Consider the following 21431-nt stretch of genomic DNA (forward strand, 5'->3'; position numbering starts at 1 on the left):
CTTTTATACTGATAACAAGTTCAAACAGGTGCCATTAATACAGGTAATGAGTGGAGGACAGAGGAGCCTCTTAAAGAAGAAGTTACAGGTCTGTGAGAGCCAGAAATCTTGCTTGTTTGTAGGTGACCAAATACTTATTTTCCACCATAATTTGCAAATAAATTCATTAAAATTCCTACAATGTGATTTATTATTTTTTTTTTCCTCATTTTGTCTGTCATAGTTGACGTGTACCTATGATGAAAATTACAGGCCTCTCTCATCTTTTTAAGTGGGAGAACTTGCACAATTGGTGGCTGACTAAATACTTCTTTGCCCCACTGTATTATCTCAATTACCTCGACTAACCTGTGCCCCCGCACATTGACTCTGTACCAGTACCCCCTGTATATAGCCTCCACATTGACTCTGTACCGGTACCCCCTGTATACAGCCTCCACATTGACTCTGTACCGGTACCCCCTGTATACAGCCTCCACATTGACTCTGTACCGGTACCCCCTGTATATAGCCTCCATATTGACTCTGTACCAGTACCCCCTGGATACAGCCTCGCTACTGTTATTTTATTATTGCTCTTTAATTATTTGTTATTTTTCTATTTTCTCCAATTTTTTATTTATGAATTTTTTACTTCAGTTAATTTAGTAAATACTTTCTTCACACTTATTTTTCTTAAAACTGTATTATCGGTTAAGGACTTGTAAGTAAGCATTTCACTGTAAGGTCTACTACACCTGTTGTATTCGAAGTATGTGACAAATAAAATTTGATTTGATTTGGGATGCATCCCTTGTTTATCTGTTGGGAGCTATACAATGAAACTAAACACCTCAACGAGTTGATGGAACTAAACACCTCAACGAGTTGATGGACCTAAACACCTCAACGAGTTGATGGAACTAAACACCTCAACGAGTTGATGGACCTAAACACCTCAACGAGTTGATGGACCTAAACACCTCAACGAGTTGATGGAACTAAACACCTTAACGAGTTGATGGAGATAAACACCTCAACGAGTTGATGGACCTAAACACCTCAACGAGTTGATGGACCTAAACACCTCAACGAGTTGATGGACCTAAACACCTCAACGAGTTGATGGAACTAAACACCTCAAAGAGTTGATGGACCTAAACACCTCAACGAGTTGATGGAACTAAACACCTCAACGAGTTGATGGAACTAAACACCTCAACGAGTTGATGGAACTAAACACCTCAACGAGTTGATGGAACTAAACACCTCAACGAGTTGATGGAACTAAACACCTCAACGAGTTGATGGAACTAAACACCTCAACGAGTTGATGGAACTAAACATCTCAACAAGTTGATGGAACTAAACACCTCAACGAGTTGATGGAACTAAACACCTCAACGAGTTGATGGAGATAAACACCTCAACGAGTTGATGGAGCTAAACACCTCAACGAGTTGATGGAACTAAACACCTCAACGAGTTGATGGAACTAAACAACTCAACGAGTTGGAACTGAAAATACCACATAAACAACAAGGCAGAATTTAAAGTCCAGGTTTATTGTTCTTGTCAGTGGCTCAGTATAGATGATATGTTTATAATCTTATTCAAGTTTAGATCCTGACTATTTCATTGGAGTCAGTTCTGATTATTTTGCACTTCGGTCACATCAGATAGATGAGACATGAAGACTTACAGTACCTTAGAATATTTCCCAAACTCATTTTGGTTATCAGAGCACTTCCAAGCACGACTCTGTGGAACCATGTGTTATTTATGTCATACTTGTTCTGAGTATACACCTTGACTGTGTGGAACCATGTGTTATTTATGTCATACTTGTTCTGAGTATACACCTTGACTGTGTGGAACCGTGTGTTATGTCATATTTGTTCTGAGTATACACCTTGACTGTGTGGAACCATGTGTTATTTATGTCATACTTGTTCTGAGTATACACCTTGACTGTGTGGAACCATGTGTGTTTTAGTCATACTTGTTCTGAGTATACACCTTGACTGTGTGGAACCATGTGTGTTTTAGTCATACTTGTTCCGAGTATACACCTTGACTGTGTGGAACCATGTGTTATTTATGTCATACTTGTTCTGAGGATACACCTTGACTGTGTGGAACCATGTGTTATGTCATACTTGTTCTGAGTATACACCTTGACTGTGTGGAACCATGTGTGTTTTAGTCATACTTGTTCTGAGGATACACCTTGACTGTGTGGAACCATGTGTGTTTTAGTCATACTTGTTCTGAGTATACACCTTGACTGTGTGGAACCATGTGTTATTTATGTCATACTTGTTCTGAGTATACACCTTGACTGTGTGGAACCATGTGTTATGTCATACTTGTTCTGAGTATACACCTCGACTGTGTGGAACCGTGTGTTATGTCATACTTGTTCTGAGTATACACCTTGACTGTGTGGAACCATGTGTTATTTATGTCATACTTGTTCTGAGTATACACCTTGACTGTGTGGAACCATGTGTGTTTTAGTCATACTTGTTCTGAGTATACACCTTGACTGTGTGGAACCATGTGTGTTTTAGTCATACTTGTTCCGAGTATACACCTTGACTGTGTGGAACCATGTGTTATTTATGTCATACTTGTTCTGAGGATACACCTTGACTGTGTGGAACCATGTGTTATGTCATACTTGTTCTGAGTATACACCTTGACTGTGTGGAACCATGTGTGTTTTAGTCATACTTGTTCTGAGGATACACCTTGACTGTGTGGAACCATGTGTGTTTTAGTCATACTTGTTCTGAGTATACACCTTGACTGTGTGGAACCATGTGTTATTTATGTCATACTTGTTCTGAGTATACACCTTGACTGTGTGGAACCATGTGTTATGTCATACTTGTTCTGAGTATACACCTTGACTGTGTGGAACCATGTGTTATTTATGTCATACTTGTTCTGAGGATACACCTTGACTGTGTGGAACCATGTGTTATGTCATACTTGTTCTGAGTATACACCTTGACTGTGTGGAACCATGTGTGTTTTAGTCATACTTGTTCTGAGGATACACCTTGACTGTGTGGAACCATGTGTGTTTTAGTCATACTTGTTCTGAGTATACACCTTGACTGTGTGGAACCATGTGTTATTTATGTCATACTTGTTCTGAGTATACACCTTGACTGTGTGGAACCATGTGTTATGTCATACTTGTTCTGAGTATACACCTTGACTGTGTGGAACCGTGTGTTATGTCATACTTGTTCTGAGTATACACCTTGACTGTGTGGAACCATGTGTTATTTATGTCATACTTGTTCTGAGTATACACCTTGACTGTGTGGAACCATGTGTGTTTTAGTCATACTTGTTCTGAGGATACACCTTGACTGTGTGGAACCATGTGTGTTTTAGTCATACTTGTTCTGAGTATACACCTTGACTGTGTGGAACCATGTGTTATTTATGTCATACTTGTTCTGAGTATACACCTTGACTGTGTGGAACCATGTGTTATGTCATACTTGTTCTGAGTATACACCTTGACTGTGTGGAACCATGTGTTATTTATGTCATACTTGTTCTGAGGATACACCTTGACTGTGTGGAACCATGTGTGTTTTAGTCATACTTGTTCTGAGTATACACCTTGACTGTGTGGAACCATGTGTTATTTATGTCATACTTGTTCTGAGGATACACCTTGACTGTGTGGAACCATGTGTTATGTCATACTTGTTCTGAGGATACACCTTGACTGTGTGGAACCATGTGTTATGTCATACTTGTTCTGAGTATACACCTTGACTGTGTGGAACCATGTGTTAAGTCATACTTGTTCCGAGTATACACCTTGACTGTGTGGAACCATGTCCGTTTCTGTCATACTTGTTCTGAGTGATGAATAATGACTGAATAAACGGCCATGTTCTAGTTCTGGGGTTTTGTTGACGTCCCTCCTGTTGATGTTAAATAAGGAGAGAGCTGCTCTCGCTACCCTGCCTTCCCGTGTGTCCTCTTTTTAGCGTCTGCTGCTTCCATTGAACACGTCACCTCTTGCCTCCGGTTCTGTGGTAAAATCGTTACACAAACCACATGCACGTACAGAAACTCACACAGACACAATCACAATGTTCCGTGCTGAGGTCATTTCCTGTGTATGTTGCTTGTTGACATTATGTTGGGTTCATTTGTCAGTTGAGAAATTTCATTTCTGTTTAAACTTCCTAAAGAATGCAAACAGATGACTCATTTTATTTATTGCACAACTACTGATAACACACTCCACAAATGTCCTTTGTAAAATATTGTTCTTCTCCTAGTTTCAAACCGCTCTTACAACCTCAAAACAGACGTCTCTTAGGGAGTATTAGTGTTTCTATGCTGTGGTACTATGACATGTATCACTAAGGTCTATAGTCCTAACCTCTATGATCTACGTGTGTATTGTGTTCAAAGTGTGTGTACTGTTTGTCAATGTCTTTGAAGACTAACAATATACTTCCTGTATTAAATGCATTGATGTCCTTACACAGGCCTCTATGGGCCTGTATTATATGTGAACTTCTGGGTGAACCTGGGGTTTACTCATCAGGAACCAATCGGAAACAAACGGGTCGAAACAGGGAGGGACCTTCATGAACTTGTCCAATAAGAAAGTCTTGTTTTGACTAGCTTCATTCTGCACTGATCTGTAAGCGGTTGAGCTGTGGAAGTAAATTGTTCATAAGCATCAACCATAATTATTTCTACCACCTATCCTATAGTTTCAGATCTGTGTGTAGATGAAGCAGAGGAGGCGTCTTTAGACTATTGGGACGCAGCCATGTGGGCTTAATGCTTGCTATGACCTCACCTGGCTTCACCTGTGTGAAGATTTCCTGGAATTTTGCAAAAACTTTCAATAAAAGTCCCTGTTTTCCCAGAAATCCTGGTAGGAGGATTCTGAATTTCCAGCTTATACCCTCCGGATTCTCTTTAAATCCTCCAACCCGGATTTCGGGAAATCCAAGGAATTTATTGAAAATTTTGCAACCCTAGTTAAGATGGCATCCTGTATGGCTGTCGTCGTGCGAGCTCGAACCAAACTTTGCTATTCTGTGATTCTTTTGGCATTTCTCTTAAAAAAAATAAAATAAAAAATAGTATCTACTATCATGTCTTATGATCGACAATAACTTCTGAACATCATATTGGCAGTTACTAACCTCAATTCTGGCTTCAACCAGAGACTCATCTGCCCTGTTTAATTCCCACCCAATTTTCAAGCTACCCCAGAGGAAACGCCAGCATTACAGAGCCAGGAGAGGGGGGATCCTGGCGAGATTAAGGCAAAGGGAAAACCGGTCATCTCTTCATTCTATTGTTTTGACCAGTAACTTAATAATAAAATGCATGACCTCCGATCACGGAATTGCTATCAACGGGACTCTCATAACTGCTATGTTTTCTGCTTTTCTCAAAAATGACTTTTGGACAAGATCCCCCACATGGCTATCCAACTTGATAAATTTCTCCATTCACCAAGCAGACAGGACATCGGATTCAGGAAAATCGATAGGGGGAGGGGTATGCCTCTTCATCAACAGCAAATGGTGTGTTGACTCTAGCACAGTGGAAATCTCTACCCAAAGTTCACCCGTGTTGGAATACCTGATGGTTAAATGCCGACCCTTCCACCATTTGAGTAACAGCCAGCAAGATGAACACAGAGGAGCGAGAAAGAGAGTGGTGCGCATACTGGATCTGCACATACAGTATGTGCAGTAGTACGCAATTTCCGGGGACCACTTTTGGCTTGTGAGCGCTACTTTCAGAACTACTGGCTAAAAAGTATACAAAAGTACTGGGGAATCTCTTTAAGACAGGTAATGCCCAACTTCAATCAACATGTCTCCTTCACCACTAGAGTGGATACAGTCCTAGACCACTGTTACTCTAACCACAAGCAAGAATACAAGGCCCTCCCTTGTCAAATCAGATCATGACTCTATACTACTGCTTCCTGTCTACAATCAGAAGCTCAACAGGAAGTACCCGTGACGTGTTCCGTTGAGAAATTGTCCTTCGTATCGGAGGCAATGGGTTATCACTAATTTTTGGTATTCATTTAAGGTTAGGCAAAAGGTTCGCAGTGTGGTTAAGCAGTTAGGTTAAAAATCACTTTTTAAGAAGATAAATTGTAGAAATAGGCGGGGTTTATGACTTTGTGGCTGTGGTAACTAGTGACTAACGAGACTATGTTACAAGACTGCTTCGCTAGCGCTGACTGGACTGGCCTCAGTCACCGGCTTCATAAGGAAATGCATCGCCGACGTTGTCCCCACAGTGAAGGTTCACTGCGTCCCCCATTCAAAAGCCCAGGATTACACAGAGGTTGGTGCTAACTAAAGGACAGGGCTACTACACAGAGCTATCGCAGCCAACCCAGAGGCTACGGCTGAGTCCCGCTACGACCTCCTCAGAGCCATCAAACAAGCTGGACTCATATTACATAGGCTCCGCATGTGGCAGGGCTCTCAGTCCATTACAGATTCTAAAAGGAAGACCCAGCTGTGGTCTGCCCAACGACGCCCCTCTACCAGATCAACTCAATGAATTTTATGCTTCACGCTACGACCAAAAACAACACAGAGCCGTGCATGAGGGCCCCCGCTGACACAGGACTCAGTGATCTCGCTCTCCGATGACGACATGATTAATATAGACTATGTTCACGCCAACTTCTGTTCAGCTTGAAGTCTACACTAGCTTCTAACAACGCTGCAAAACAGAGTCTAACAACGCTGCAAAACAGAGTCTAACAACGCTGCAAAACAGAGTCTAACAACGCTGCAAAACAGAGTCTTACAACGCTACAAAACAGAGTCTAACAACGCTGCAAAACAGAGTCTAACAACGCTGCAAAACAGAGTCTGACTGCTGAAGCCACATGCTCATCAATGAAAACTGTAGTGACACAAGTGTACAAGGACTTATTCATTTATTTACACAATTTTAAAATACACAAATACAGTGGCATTACAAATGATGAGCAAAACTGACGACAAGACTTCCCATGACTCAGTGAGTGATGCATTGTGGGAACCAACGCAAGGTTCCGGAGTCCATCCCCACGTAGAAATGCAAACACAAAACAAGAAGGAAATAAAAAGAGACATGACATACCCAGATAGAAACCAGAGATCCCACGTAAAGAACTGTACTTAACACAAGTGTACCTTTATCGTCATTACCCACAATCCCACACTGAAGAGAATGAGGTGGGAGTTTCTTTTTTTGAGACCATCAGCCGGTCGGTTCGAGGGTTTAAAACTAACTTACCCAAAACTACAATGGAGTAAAGCATTCAACCCCCCCCCCCATACACTACCTTCATCATCATCATACTACACACAGTGGCTAATACAGAGCTGGAGGTTGAACTTAACCCTAACCACAGATCTAGGATCAGGTTATACAACTAACTCCTAACCTTAACCATTAGGAGGAAAACAATACATCTGATCCCGGAACTGCTACCAGCTCCTAATGCAGACATGATATTTCACCGTGAGTACTAGGTACATCCTATATACATGACAACAGAAGACAGACCCACCACTAAACTAGTCTGGTCCCAGATCTGGTTGTACCCTCTTGCCAACTCCTTGTCACTCATTATAATGCCTTGAGGGATAAAGTTGACAAGACAGCACAAACTGATCTAGGAACAGGCTACCACTAAACCCCCTTTAACCCAGACTACAGAAAAGGCCTACAGCACCCTGAGGCGGTACTACACTGAATGATATGACCAGTGGGTTGGCCCTCTTCCTGAACTAACCAATAGGACAACCAGAAGAGAGAGAACCGTAGCATTGGTCGATAGTCTACTGTACATCCACCAAACCCGGCTTTGCCCTCTGACACCAAACCCGGCTTTGTTCTCTGGCACCAAACCCGACTTTGCCCTCTGGCACCAAACCCGACTTTGCCCTCTGGCACCAAACCCGACTTTGCCCTCTGGCACCAAACCAGACTTTGCCCTCTGGCACCAAACCAGACTTTGCCCTCTGGCACCAAACCAGACTTTGCCCTCTGGCACCAAACCAGACTTTGCCCTCTGGCACCAAACCAGACTTTGCCCTCTGGCACCAAACCAGACTTTGCCCTCTGGCACCAAACCAGACTTTGCCCTCTGGCACCAAACCAGACTTTGCCCTCTGGCACCAAACCAGACTTTGCCCTCTGGCACCAAACCAGACTTTGCCCTCTGGCACCAAACCAGACTTTGCCCTCTGGCACCAAACCAGACTTTGCCCTCTGGCACCAAACCCGACTTTGCCCTCTGGCACCAAACCCGACTTTGCCCTCTGGCACCAAACCCGACTTTGCCCTCTGGCACCAAACCCGACTTTGCCCTCTGGCACCAAACCCGACTTTGCCCTCTGGCACCAAACCCGACTTTGCCCTCTGGCACCAAACCCGACTTTGCCCTCTGACAATTATCAGATCACTTTTTCTTAGAAACGTAGTTTCACTACATTAAAAACATTTTCAAATATTGATTGATAAAAAATAAAAAAAAGTTAGAGATTGTGGTGGATTGAAAGCATAGGTTGAAATAGGTGTTTTAAAGCAGACCCCCCCCCCCCCAACACACATTTAACTGACCAACAAGTTCAACAACAAACAAAAATAACTGCTACATGAAAGTGGTTCACAGCTGTCAGCCCCAGAACAGCAACAGCAGAAGGGGAGGCTGAAGAGAGACGAGGTGATGGAGAAACAGACTGACTAGCAGAGAAGACCCCCCCCATCCCATCACCCCCCATCCCATCCCAATGGACAAACAACCAGTCCTTATTTAAAACTGTCACACACACAGTCAGCTTAAGAACAGTAGAGGGTTTGCTTTCTCACAGTCCCCTTTAAAAACAACAGAGAAGGCCACGTCTCAAACAGTACCCTATTCAGCCCACAAGCATTTAGCTACACACACATCGGCTAAACACGTGTATGTGACCAATACAATGGGATTTGAACCACCCTCGGCCAGAGCCCATAGGGAGTAGGGTGGTGTTTGGGACGCGTCTTCCCTCTGGAAATTGTTACATTTCTACAAACCCACTGTCCAGTTGGAGAATAGTACTCTCTTTCTAGGCATTGCATTGTGGGGATTAAGAGAGTCTTTGAGGACACAAAATGGAACCCAGGCCATCTCCTGCTGCACAAACATACCTCTCATATGACCTTCAGAATAGCAATTAGGGGTTATTCATTCAATATTACCTCCATCATCTCTCTTTAAAACGGAAAACACACACCACTTTTCACTTAGACAATTTATGATTGACATGATTCAGCTGATATTCGCAACCGTATAAAAACAGCAACACTGCCAGTCAGTGTAGTCAGAACAGAACACTGCCAGTCAGTGTAGTCAGAACAGAACACTGCCAGTCAGTGTAGTCAGAACAGAACACTGCCAGTCAGTGTAGTCAGAACAGAACACTGCCAGTCAGTGTAGTCAGAACAGAACACTGCCAGTCAGTGTAGTCAGAACAGAACACACCAGTCAGTGTAGTCAGAACAGAACACTGCCAGTCAGTGTAGTCAGGACAGAACACACCAGTCAGTGTAGTCAGAACAGAACACTGCCAGTCAGTGTAGTCAGGACAGAACACTGCCAGTCAGTGTAGTCAGGACAGAACACTGCCAGTCAGTGTAGTCAGAACAGAACACACCAGTCAGTGTAGTCAGAACAGAACACACCAGTCAGTGTAGTCAGAACAGAACACTGCCAGTCAGTGTAGTCAGAACAGAACACTGCCAGTCAGTGTAGTCAGAACAGAACACTGCCAGTCAGTGTAGTCAGAACAGAACACACCAGTCAGTGTAGTCAGAACAGAACACTGCCAGTCAGTGTAGTCAGAACAGAACACTGCCAGTCAGTGTAGTCAGAACAGAACACTGCCAGTCAGTGTAGTCAGGACAGAACACTGCCAGTCAGTGTAGTCAGAACAGAACACACCAGTCAGTGTAGTCAGAACAGAACACACCAGTCAGTGTAGTCAGAACAGAACACTGCCAGTCAGTGTAGTCAGGACAGAACACTGCCAGTACAAACAACTTTTAATCAACTTCACCTAAACACAAACAGAGGAAAAGTCAACTAGTAAATCAAGTAAAAGACAACAGGGAGGGAAAGAGAAAGAAGCTGATGGCTTTATCAGTACAGCAGCAGCTCTGGAGGATACCTGGCTGGGAGGAGCATCTGCTTCAGCTGATGGACTGATGGAGGAGGAGAGGAGGAGAGGAGCGATGGAGGAGGAGAGGAGGAGAGAAGCGATGGAGGAGGGGAGGAGCGATGGAGGAGGAGAGGAGCGATGGAGGAGGAGAGGAGCGATGGAGGAGGAAAGGAGCGATGGAGGAGGAGAGGAGCGATGGAGGAGGAAAGGAGCGATGGAGGAGGAAAGGAGCGATGGAGGAGGAGAGGAGCGATGGAGGAGGAAAGGAGCGATGGAGGAGGAGAGGAGCGATGGAGGAGGAAAGGAGCGATGGAGGAGGAAAGGAGCGATGGAGGAGGAAAGGAGCGATGGAGGAGGAAAGGAGCGATGGAGGAGGAAAGGAGCGATGGAGGAGGAGAGGAGCGATGGAGGAGGAAAGGAGCGATGGAGGAGGAGAGGAGCGATGGAGGAGGAGAGGAGCGATGGAGGAGGAGAGGAGCGATGGAGGAGGAGAGGAGCGATGGAGGAGGAGAGGAGCGATGGAGGATGAGAGGAGCGATGGAGGAGGAAAGGAGCGATGGAGGAGGAGAGGAGCGATGGAGGAGGAGAGGAGCGATGGAGGAGGAGAGGAGCGATGGAGGAGGAGAGGAGCGATGGAGGAGGAGAGGAGCGATGGAGGAGGAGAGGAGCGATGGAGGATGAGGCCATGTAAGGGGTGTTAAGCAGGTCTGTGTGCCCCATGTCAGTGTCCTTGCTGGGGTTCACGACAGCAGAGGGGTGGGGGGGCAGTGACTGTTCTGGGTGTGCCAGGGGCAACAAAATCCCTCCTTCCCCGCTCTCTCGTTTCTCCTCCATCACGTCTCATCTCCTCCGTGTCCAAAGCCAGACGTCCTCTGACAGAAAGTGATCAAGAGCACGGCTGAACGCTCTCCGAGTCGTGTGTGTGTGTGTGTGTGTGTGTGTGTGTGTGTGTGGTCCACCATGTTACAACAGCATGAGCTTGTTACTTAGCAGAGATCAGTTGATGTCAAAGAGGCAGAGCATCAGTCTGTGTTTTGATTGGCTGGTTGGATGGATGGAGTTAATAGCGGACGTGATTGGTTGATTCTGTAAGAGTCCAGGCATCTGATGGGTTGACTGGTTGTTTCAGTAAGCGTCCTCCAGGTATTGAAGTGTGTGTTGGTGTGTGTGTTGGGAGGTGGTATGGTTAGGGTCCTGCATGGTTTAACCCTCCAGGTATTGAAGTGTGTGTTGGTGTGTGTGTTGGGAGGTGGTATGGTTAGGGTCCTGCATGGTTTAACCCTCCAGGTATTGAAGTGTGTGTTGGTGTGTGTGTTGGGAGGTGGTATGGTTAGGGTCCTGCATGGTTTAACCCTCCAGGTATTGAAGTGTGTGTTGGTGTGTGTGTTGGGAGGTGGTATGGTTAGGGTCCTGCATGGTTTAACCCTCCAGGTATTGAAGTGTGTGTGTTGGGAGGTGGTATGGTCAGGGTCGTCATGGTTTAACCCTCCAGGGTGATGGTGGTGGTGATGGGGGACAGAGGGACTCATCGAGGGGCTGCTGACTGGAGGCCACTGGGGGTGACACGAGAGAGAGCCTGGAGAGGAGAGAGAGAGAGAGAGAAGGGGGGACAGAGAGGGCAGAGAGAGAGAGAAGGGGGGACAGAGAGAGAGAGAGAGAGAGAGAGAGAGAGAGAGAGAGAGAGAAGGGGGGACAGAGAGGGCAGAGAGAGAGAGAAGGGGGGACAGAGAGGGCAGAGAGAGAGAAGGGGGGACAGAGAGGGCAGAGAGAGAGAGAGAGAAGGGGGGACAGAGAGGGCAGAGAGAGAGTAGTTAGTACAGTAGCCATAGATACAACAGTGATATTACACATTAGAAAAGGGAACTTGGAGGGATTTAAGAGGTTGAACACAACACAAGGAGGGAAGGAGGGAAGGAGGGAGGGAAGGAGGGACAGCCCTCATATTACAGTCTGTAGTCTACAAACATCCAGGTTATAGAGCCAGACAGACAGACAGCACCAACAGGGATCAATAACATCCACATTACCAGACAGCACCACTCATTGTCTCACCACTGTGCTGGTTAACTACTCAAATGATGAGGACATTCATATTTTATAGACTGGAATATTAATGAGATGGAGCTCATTATTTGGCAAGGTGTAACATTCCAGAATGTTCAGATAGAATGTTCAGATAGAAATTCTCTGTAGTCTGATATGAGCGCCAGCCTGTTTGTACTATAATGGCAACTCCTTGTCACACCTTGTAATGGTGGCTTGACAATGGAGCTGGCAAGAGCACAAACTGATCTGGGACCAGGCTATAGAAGGAGACGACAGACCTGGGACCAGGCTATAGGAGACAGCAGATCTGGGAGCAGGCTATAGAAGGAGACAACAGATCTGGGACCAGGCTATAGAAGGAGACAACAGATCTGGGACCAGGCTATAGAAGGAGACAACAGATCTGGGAGCAGGCTATAGAAGGAGACAACAGATCTGGGACCAGGCTATAGAAGGAGACAACAGATCTGGGACCAGGCTATAGGAGACAGCAGATCTGGGAGCAGGCTATAGAAGGAGACAACAGATCTGGGAGCAGGCTATAGAAGGAGACAACAGATCTGGGACCAGGCTATAGAAGGAGACAACAGATCTGGGACCAGGCTATAGAAGGAGACAACAGATCTGGGACCAGGCTATAGAAGGAGACAACAGATCTAGGACCAGGCTATAGAAGGAGACAACAGATCTGGGAGCAGGCTATAGAAGGAGACAACAGATCTGGGACCAGGCTATAGAAGGAGACAACAGATCTGGGACCAGGCTAGGTTTTCAGTAATGTAGAACAGTGATCCATGTCAGTTCTATACGTCACGTTTCCAACAGAATAAGCTACATTTCACTACACAAATCAAATGTTATTGGTCACATACACATGTTTAGCAGATGTTATTGCAGGTGTAGCGAAATGGTGCAGTAATATCTAACAAATATCTAATAATTTCACAACAATTCACACAAATCTAAGTAAAGGAATGGAATTATAAAGAATATATAAATATTTGGACGAGCAATGTCAAAGCGGCATAGACTAAGATACAGTAGAATAAAATACAGTATGTACATATGAGATGAGTAATGTAAAATACGTAAACATTATTAAAGTGGCCAGTGATTCCATGTCTATGTATATGGGGCAGCAGCCTCTAAGCTGCAGGGTTACATAACCAGGTGGAAGCCGGCTAGTGATGGCTATTTAACAGTCTGATGGCCTTGAGATTGAAGCTGCTGTAGGGCATTTTTACAAATATTTTAACCAAATTCTTATTTACAATGACTGCTTACACCGGCCAAACCCGGACGACGCTGGGCCAATTGTGCACCGCCCTATGGTACTCCCAGTCACAGCCAGTTACAATACAGCCTGGAATCGAACCAGAGTGTCTGTAGTGAGGCCTCAAGCACTGAGAAGCAGTGCCTTAGACTGCTTCGCCACTCGGGAGACCACTAGAACAGACGTGAGTCTATCTCCTAAGCAGCAATAACATCTGTTAAATATGTGTACAGTTGTGGCCAAAAGTGTTGAGAATGACACAAATATTTATTTCCACAAAGTTTGCTGCTTCAGTGTCTTTAGATATTTTTGTCAGATGTTACTATGGAATACTGAAGTATAATTACAAGCATTTCATAAGTGTCAAAGGCTTTTATTGACAATTACATGAAGTTGATGCAGAGTGAAAATCTGCAGTGTTGACCCTTCTTTTTCAAGACCTCTGCAATCCGCCCTGGCATGCTGTCAATTAACTTCTGGGCCACATCCTGACTGATGGCAGCCCATTCTTGCATAATCAATGCTTGGAGTTTGTCAGAATTTGTGGGTTTTTGTTTGTCCACCCGCCTCGAGGATTGACCACAAGTTCTCAATGGGATTAAGGTCTGGGGAGTTTCCTGGCCATGGACCCAAAATATCCATGTTTTGTTCCCCGAGCCACTTAGTTATCACTTTTGCCTTATGGCAAAGTGCTCCATCATGCTGGAAAAGGCATTGTTCGTCACCAAACTGTTCCTGGATGGTTGGGAGAAGTTGCTCTCGGAGGATGTGTTGGTACCATTCTTTATTCACGGCTGTGTTCTTAGGCAAAATTGTGAGTGAGCCCACTCCCTTGGCTGAGAAGCAACCCCACACATGAATGGTCTCAGGATGCTTTACTGTTGGCATGACACAGGACTGATGGTAGCGCTCACCTTGTCTTCTCCGGACAAGCTTTTTGCCGGATGCACCAAACAATCGGAAAGGGGATTCATCAGAGAAAATGACTTTACCCCAGTCCTCAGCAGTCCAATCCCTGTACCCTTTTCAGAATATCAGTCTGTCCCTGATGTTCTTCCTGAGAGAAGTGGCTTCTTTGCTGCCCTTCTTGACACCAGGCCATCCTCCAAAAGTCTTCGCCTCACTGTGCGTGCAGATGCACTCACACCTGCCTGCTGCCATTCCTGAGCAAGCTCTGTACTGGTGGTGCCCCGATCCCGCAGCTGAATCAACTTTAGGAGACGGTCCTAGTGCTTGCTGGACTTTCTTGGGCGCCCTGAAGCCTTCTTCACAACAATTGAACAGCTCTCCTTGAAGTTCTTGATGATCCGATAAATGGCTGATTTAGGTGCAATCTTAAAGGCAGCAATATCCTTGCCTGTGAAGCCCTTTTTGTGCAAAGCGATGATGACGGCACGTGTTTCCTTGCAGGTAACCATGGTTGACAGAGGAAGAACAATGGTTCCAAGCACCACCCTCCTTTTGAAGCTTCCAGTCTGTTATTCGAACTCAATCAGCATGACAGAGTGATCTCCAACCTTGTCCTCGTCAACACTCACACCTGTGTTAACGAGAAAATCACTGACATGATGTCAGCTGGTCCTTTTGTGGCAGGGCTGAAATGCAGTGGAAATGTTTTTGGGGTGATTCAGTTCATTTGCATGGCAAAGAGGGACTTGCAATTAATTGCAATTCATCTGATCACTCTTCATAACATTCTGGAGTATATACAAATTGCCATCATACAAACTGAGGCAGCAGACTGCATGTGACCAATAACATCTGCTAAATATGTTTATGTGTCCAATAACATCTGCTAAATATATGTGTCCAATAACATCTGCTAAATATATGTGTCCAATAACATCTGTTAAATATGTGTATGGACCAATAACATCTGTTAAATATGTGTATGGACCAATAACATCTGTTAAATATGTGTATGTGACCAATAACAAGTGATTTGATAAGCAACAGGATTGTGAAGAGGACTGGGGCTGGGCTGTAATGTGGCCTCCCGCCACTAGAGGGCGAGAATGGGCCATGAGCGACAGAGACGGAACAAAAGAACAGAACAGACACTTCTGTCACGTACATCATGGTCTTTCTAGAAGCTGATTGAAGGATGTATTAATGTGACTAGAGGACAGTGATTATGCCTCTAGACAGGAAGAGAGTCGAACTGAACATCCAGTGGGGTGGCAGGGTAGCCTAGTGGTTAGAGCATTGGGACAATAACCGAAAGGTTGCTAGATCGAATCCTCAAGCTGACAAAGTAAATATCTGTCGTTCTGCCCCTGAACAAGGCTGTTTACCCACTGTTCCTAGGCCGTCATTGAAAATAAGAATTTGTTCTTAAATGACTTGCCTAGTTAAATAATAAAGGTTAAATCATTATTATTTATATTTTTTAAATAACAGTATATATATTAGTCTAATAGTAATGTAACAGTATATATATTAACAGTCTAATAGTAATGTAACAGTATATACAAAGCTCAAAAAAATAAAGGGAACACTTAAACAACACAATGTAACTCCAAGTCAATCACACTTCTGTGAAATCAAACTGTCCACTTATGAAGCAACACTGATTGACAATACATTTCACATGCTGTTGTGCAAATGGAATAGACAACAGGTGGAAATTATAGGCAATTAGCAAGACACCCCCAATAAAGGAGCGGTTCTGCAGGTGGGGACCACAGACCACTTCTCAGTTCCTATGCTTCCTGGCTGATGTTTTGGTCACTTTTGAATGCTGGCGGTGCTTTCACTCTAGTGGTAGCATGAGACGGAGTCTACAACCCACACAAGTGGCTCAGGTAGCGCAGCTCATCCAGGATGGCACATCAATGCGAGCTGTGGCAAGAAGGTTTGCTGTGTCTGTCAGCGTGGTGTCCAGAGCATGGAGGCGCTACCAGGAGACAGGCCAGTACATCAGGAGACGTGGAGGAGGCTGTAGGAGGGCAACAACCCAGCAGCAGGACCGCTACCTCCGCCTTTGTGCAAGGAGGAGCAGGAGAAGCACTGCCAGAGCCCTGCAAAATGACCTCCAGCAGGCCACAAATGTGCATGTGTCTGCTCAAACGGTCAGAAACAGACTCCATGAGGGTGGTATGAGGGCCCGACGTCCACAGGTGGGGGTTGTGCTTACAGCCCAACACCGTGCAAGACGTTTGGCATTTGCCAGAGAACACCAAGATTGGCAAATTCGCCACTGGCGCCCTGTGCTCTTCACAGATGAAAGCAGGTTCACACTGAGCACGTGACAGACATGACAGAGTCTGGAGACGCCGTGGAGAACGTTTTGCTGCCTGCAACAACCTCCAGCATGACCGGTTTGGCGGTGGGTCAGTCATGGTGTGGGGTGGCATTTCTTTGGGGGGCCGCACAGCCCTCCATGTGCTCGCCAGAGGTAGCCTGACTGCCATTAGGTACCGAGATGAGATCCTCAGACCCCTTGTGAGACCATATGCTGGTGCGGTTGGCCCTGGGTTCCTCCTAATGCAAGACAATGCTAGACCTCATGTGGCTGGAGTGTGTCAGCAGTTCCTGCAAGAGGAAGGCATTGATGCTATGGACTGGCCCGCCCGTTCCCCAGACCTGAATCCAATTGAGCACATCTGGGACATCATGTCTCGCTCCATCCACCAACGCCACGTTGCACCACAGACTGTCCAGGAGTTGGCGGATGCTTTAGTCCAGGTCTGGGAGGAGATCCCTCAGGAGACCATCCGCCACCTCATCAGGAGCATGCCCAGGCATTGTAGGGAGGTCATACAGGCACGTGGAGGCCACACACACTACTGAGCCTCATTTTGACTTGTTTTAAGGACATTACATCAAAGTTGGATCAGCCTGTAGTGTGGTTTTCCACTTTAATTTTGAGTGTGACTCCAAATCCAGACCTCCATGGGTTGATAAATTGGATTTCCATTGATTATTTTTGTGTGATTTTGTTGTCAGCATATTCAACTATATAAAGAAAAAAGTATTTAATAACATTATTTCTTTCATTCAGATCTAGGATGTGTTGTTTAAGTGTTCCCTTTATTTTTTTGAGCAGTGTATATTAACAGTATAATAGTAATAACAGTATATATAAACAGTATAATAGTAATGTAACAGTATAATAGTAATGTAACAGTATATATATATATTAGTCTAATAGTAATATAACAGTATATATATTAGTCTAATAGTAATATAACAGTATATATATTAACAGTCTAATAGTAATATAACAGTATATATATTAACAGTCTAATAGTAATATAACAGTATATATATTAACAGTCTAATAGTAATATAACAGTATATATATTAACAGTCTAATAGTAATATAACAGTATATATATTAACAGTCTAATAGTAATATAACAGTATATATATTAGTCTAATAGTAATATAACAGTATATATATTAACAGTCTAATAGTAATAACAGTATATATATTAACAGTCTAATAGTAATAACAGTATAATAGTGTAACAGGTGAATGCCAGCCAATGCTTAGGGTGTTCGCTCTATTCAGTCCATTCAATAAGGAGGGTAGGTTGCAGCCAGGACACTGGAGTATTACAATATTACAACAATATATATAGTATTACAACAATACTTTCTCTATTTCCTCAACTAAAACACAAACACACACATACACGTTTAGTTTGAGAACATCAAACTGAAACGAGAGTTTGGATGAGGGTGTTTGGATGCAGCAGGTGGATTATAGTTAATGAATTATTTCTGTATAAATGCAGTGAGGCATCTGGCAGGTGCTGTTACATACAGAAACCCAAACCATCTCAGAGAACTTACAGAAAACATCAAAGTGGAAGAAAAATTCTAACTTGTATTTTTTTATTAAATGGAACACACTAATATATACTGCTCAAAAAAATAAAGGGAACACTTAAACAACACATCCTAGATCTGAATGAAAGAAATAATCGTATCAAATACTTTTTTATTTACATAGTTGAATGTGCTGACAACAAAATCACACAAAAATAATCAATGGAAATCCAATTTATCAACCCATGGAGGTCTGGATTTGGAGTCACACTCAAAATTAAAGCGGAAAACCACACTACAGGCTGATCCAACTTTGATGTAATGTCCTTAAAACAAGTCAAAATGAGGCTCAGTAGTGTGTGTGGCCTCCACGTGCCTGTATGACCTCCCTACAACGCCTGGGCATGCTCCTGATGAGGTGGCGGATGGTCTCCTGAGGGATCTCCTCCCAGCCTGGACTAAAGCATCCGCCAACTCCTGGACAGTCTGTGGTGCAACGTGGCGTTGGTGGATGGAGCGAGACATGATGTCCCAGATGTGCTCAATTGGATTCAGGTCTGGGGAACGGGCAGGCCAGTCCATAGCATCAATGCCTTCCTCTTGCAGGAACTGCTGACACACTCCAGCCACATGAGGTCTAGCATTGTCTTGCATTAGGAGGAACCCAGGGCCAACCGCACCAGCATATGGTCTCACAAGGGGTCTGAGGATCTCATCTCGGTACCTAATGGCAGTCAGGCTACCTCTGGCGAGCACATGGAGGGCTGTGCAGCCCCCCAAAGAAATGCTACCCCACACCATGACTGACCCACCGCCAAACCGGTCATGCTGGAGGATGTTGCAGGCAGCAGAACGTTCTCCACGGCGTCTCCAGACTCTGTCACGGCTGTCACATGTGCTCAGTGTGAACCTGCTTTCATCTGTGAAGAGCACAGGGCGCCAGTGGCGAATTTGCCAATCTTGGTGTTCTCTGGCAAATGCCAAACGTCCTGCACGGTGTTGGGCTGTAAGCACAACCCCCACCTGTGGACGTCGGGCCCTCATACCACCCTCATGGAGTCTGTTTCTGACCGTTTGAGCAGACACATGCACATTTGTGGCCTGCTGGAGGTCATTTTGCAGGGCTCTGGCAGTGCTTCTCCTGCTCCTCCTTGCACAAAGGCGGAGGTAGCGGTCCTGCTGCTGGGTTGTTGCCCTCCTACGGCCTCCTCCACGTCTCCTGATGTACTGGCCTGTCTCCTGGTAGCACCTCCATGCTCTGGACACTACACTGACAGACACAGCAAACCTTCTTGCCACAGCTCGCATTGATGTGCCATCCTGGATGAGCTGCACTACCTGAGCCACTGGTGTGGGTTGTAGACTCCGTCTCATGCTACCACTAGAGTGAAAGCACTGCCAGCATTCAAAAGTGACCAAAACATCAGCCAGGAAGCATAGGAACTGAGAAGTGGTCTGTGGTCCCCACCTGCACAACCACTCCTTTATTGGGGATGTCTTGCTAATTGCCTATAATTTCCACCGGTTGTCTATTCCATTTGCACAACAGCATGTGAAATTTATTGTCAATCAGTGTTGCTTCCTAAGTGGACAGTTTGATTTCACAGAAGTGTGATTGACTTGGAGTTACATTGTGTTGTTTAAGTGTTCCCTTTATTTTTTTGAGCAGTGTATATTGATTAGATAAGTATTCAACCTCCTGAGTCAATACATGTTACAATCACCTTTGGCAGTGACCTGGGAGCAGGCTACAGAGACAGTTGGGAGTCTTTCTGGGTAAGTCTCTAAGAGTTTCGCACACCTGGATTGTGCGAATATTGTACAATCCAGGAGTGCACATTATTCTTTCTAAAATTCTTCAAGCTCTGTCAAGTTGGTTGTTGATCATTGCCAGACAGCTATTTTCAAGTCTTTCCATAGATTTTCAAGCTGATTTAAGTCAAAACTGTACTATGCCACCCAGGATCAGTCAATATCATCTTGATAAGGCAACTCCAGTGTAGATGTGGCCTTGTGTTTTAGCTTATTGTCCTGCTGAAAGGTGAATTCCTCTCCCAGTGTAGATGTGGCCTTGTGTTTTAGGTTATTGTCCTGCTGAAAGGTGAATTCATCTCCCAGTGTAGATGTGGCCTTGTGTTTTAGGTTATTGTCCTGCTGAAAGGTGAATTCCTCTCTGTGTCTGGTGGAAAGGAGACAACCAGGTTTTCCTCTAGGATTTTCCCTGTGCTAAGCTCTGTTCCATTTCTTTTTATCCTTAACTTCCTAGTCCTTGCCGATGACGAGCATACCCATAACATGATGCAGCTACCACTACGCTTGAAAATATGAAGAGCGGTACTCAGAGATGTGTTGGACTGGATTTGCCCCAAACATAAGGCTTTGTATTCAGGATAAAACATGTAGTGTGAATAAATCAGTGACAAAATCTTAATAGAATCCATTTTAAATTCAACATGTAATAAAATATGGATCAAAATAAGCGGTGTGAATACCTTCTGAAGGCACTGTGTATGGACCATGGGAAGAATATCGTCCACCTAGTATATGAGATGTGTCTCAATCTGTCCACTACAGAGGGTGAATGGAAGAGCTTAAACCAAACACTACCTAACAGAGGGTATTGTTTGGGTCAGTGAAGGTCTACCTTAAAACGTATGTTATATAGCCCATATCCTACAGTCTTGTAAGGTCATGAGGTGAACCAGACCTAGTTAAGGAGGGCTGTGGTCAAGTACAGGGGTTATGAACTATTTTACAAGGGCATGGGGGTTCAGAGACGGTTAGAATCCTTGTTCTAGAGAACTGGAATTCCTATTAATTGGGGAATGCGGAACATGGAACTGAATCTGTGGATAGAACTCCACCTCTCCTTTATTACATCACCAATAGTTCCAGAATGGAATGTTTCTGACCCTCCAGAACCGGAGTTTCCAGAGTGGAGCTAGCCTTATGGGGTGTATCTACTATAGCATACTCTGGATCTCTGAGTGTAAAATACCCTTTCACCTGTCTGATTCTCTCAGGTTCAGTTCAGATGAAGGAGAGGAGACATGGGGATCAAGCCACTTTAGACCTGAGTCATACTATATATAGGCTTGGCTATAGACTATTGAGATGTGACCTGTTTC

The 21431-nt window shown here is 44.6% G+C and overlaps 1 protein-coding gene and 1 long non-coding RNA gene across 4 annotated transcripts in view; both read right to left on the reverse strand.

Annotated features, from left to right (window-relative positions):
• Positions 1–1523: 1523 nt before the first annotated feature.
• LOC123743372 (uncharacterized) lies at positions 1524–9691 on the reverse strand. 2 transcript variants are annotated; one of them, XR_006770102.1, is made up of 3 exons: positions 3729–9585; positions 2416–3467; positions 1524–2105 (listed from the first exon to the last, which is right to left on the reverse strand). It is a non-coding gene; the product is annotated as an uncharacterized lncRNA (long non-coding RNA). The 2 variants fall into 2 exon arrangements; XR_006770101.1 differs by having other exon boundaries at positions 2416–9691.
• A 1847-nt stretch (positions 9692–11538) lies between these two features.
• Positions 11539–21431, reverse strand: part of LOC106595407 (casein kinase I) — a 97053-nt gene continuing 87160 nt past the window's right edge. For both annotated transcript variants that reach the window (XM_045719612.1, XM_045719611.1), the window contains one exon: positions 11539–11784. Coding sequence is in view for 1 of the 2 variants with exons in the window: in XM_045719611.1 (XP_045575567.1) it covers positions 11734–11784 (51 nt within the window). In the remaining variant the exon portion in view is untranslated. The remainder of the gene's footprint in view (positions 11785–21431) is intronic.

The sequence above is a fragment of the Salmo salar genome, chromosome ssa06, assembly GCF_905237065.1.
Source record: "Salmo salar chromosome ssa06, Ssal_v3.1, whole genome shotgun sequence".
NCBI lineage: Eukaryota > Metazoa > Chordata > Actinopteri > Salmoniformes > Salmonidae > Salmo > Salmo salar.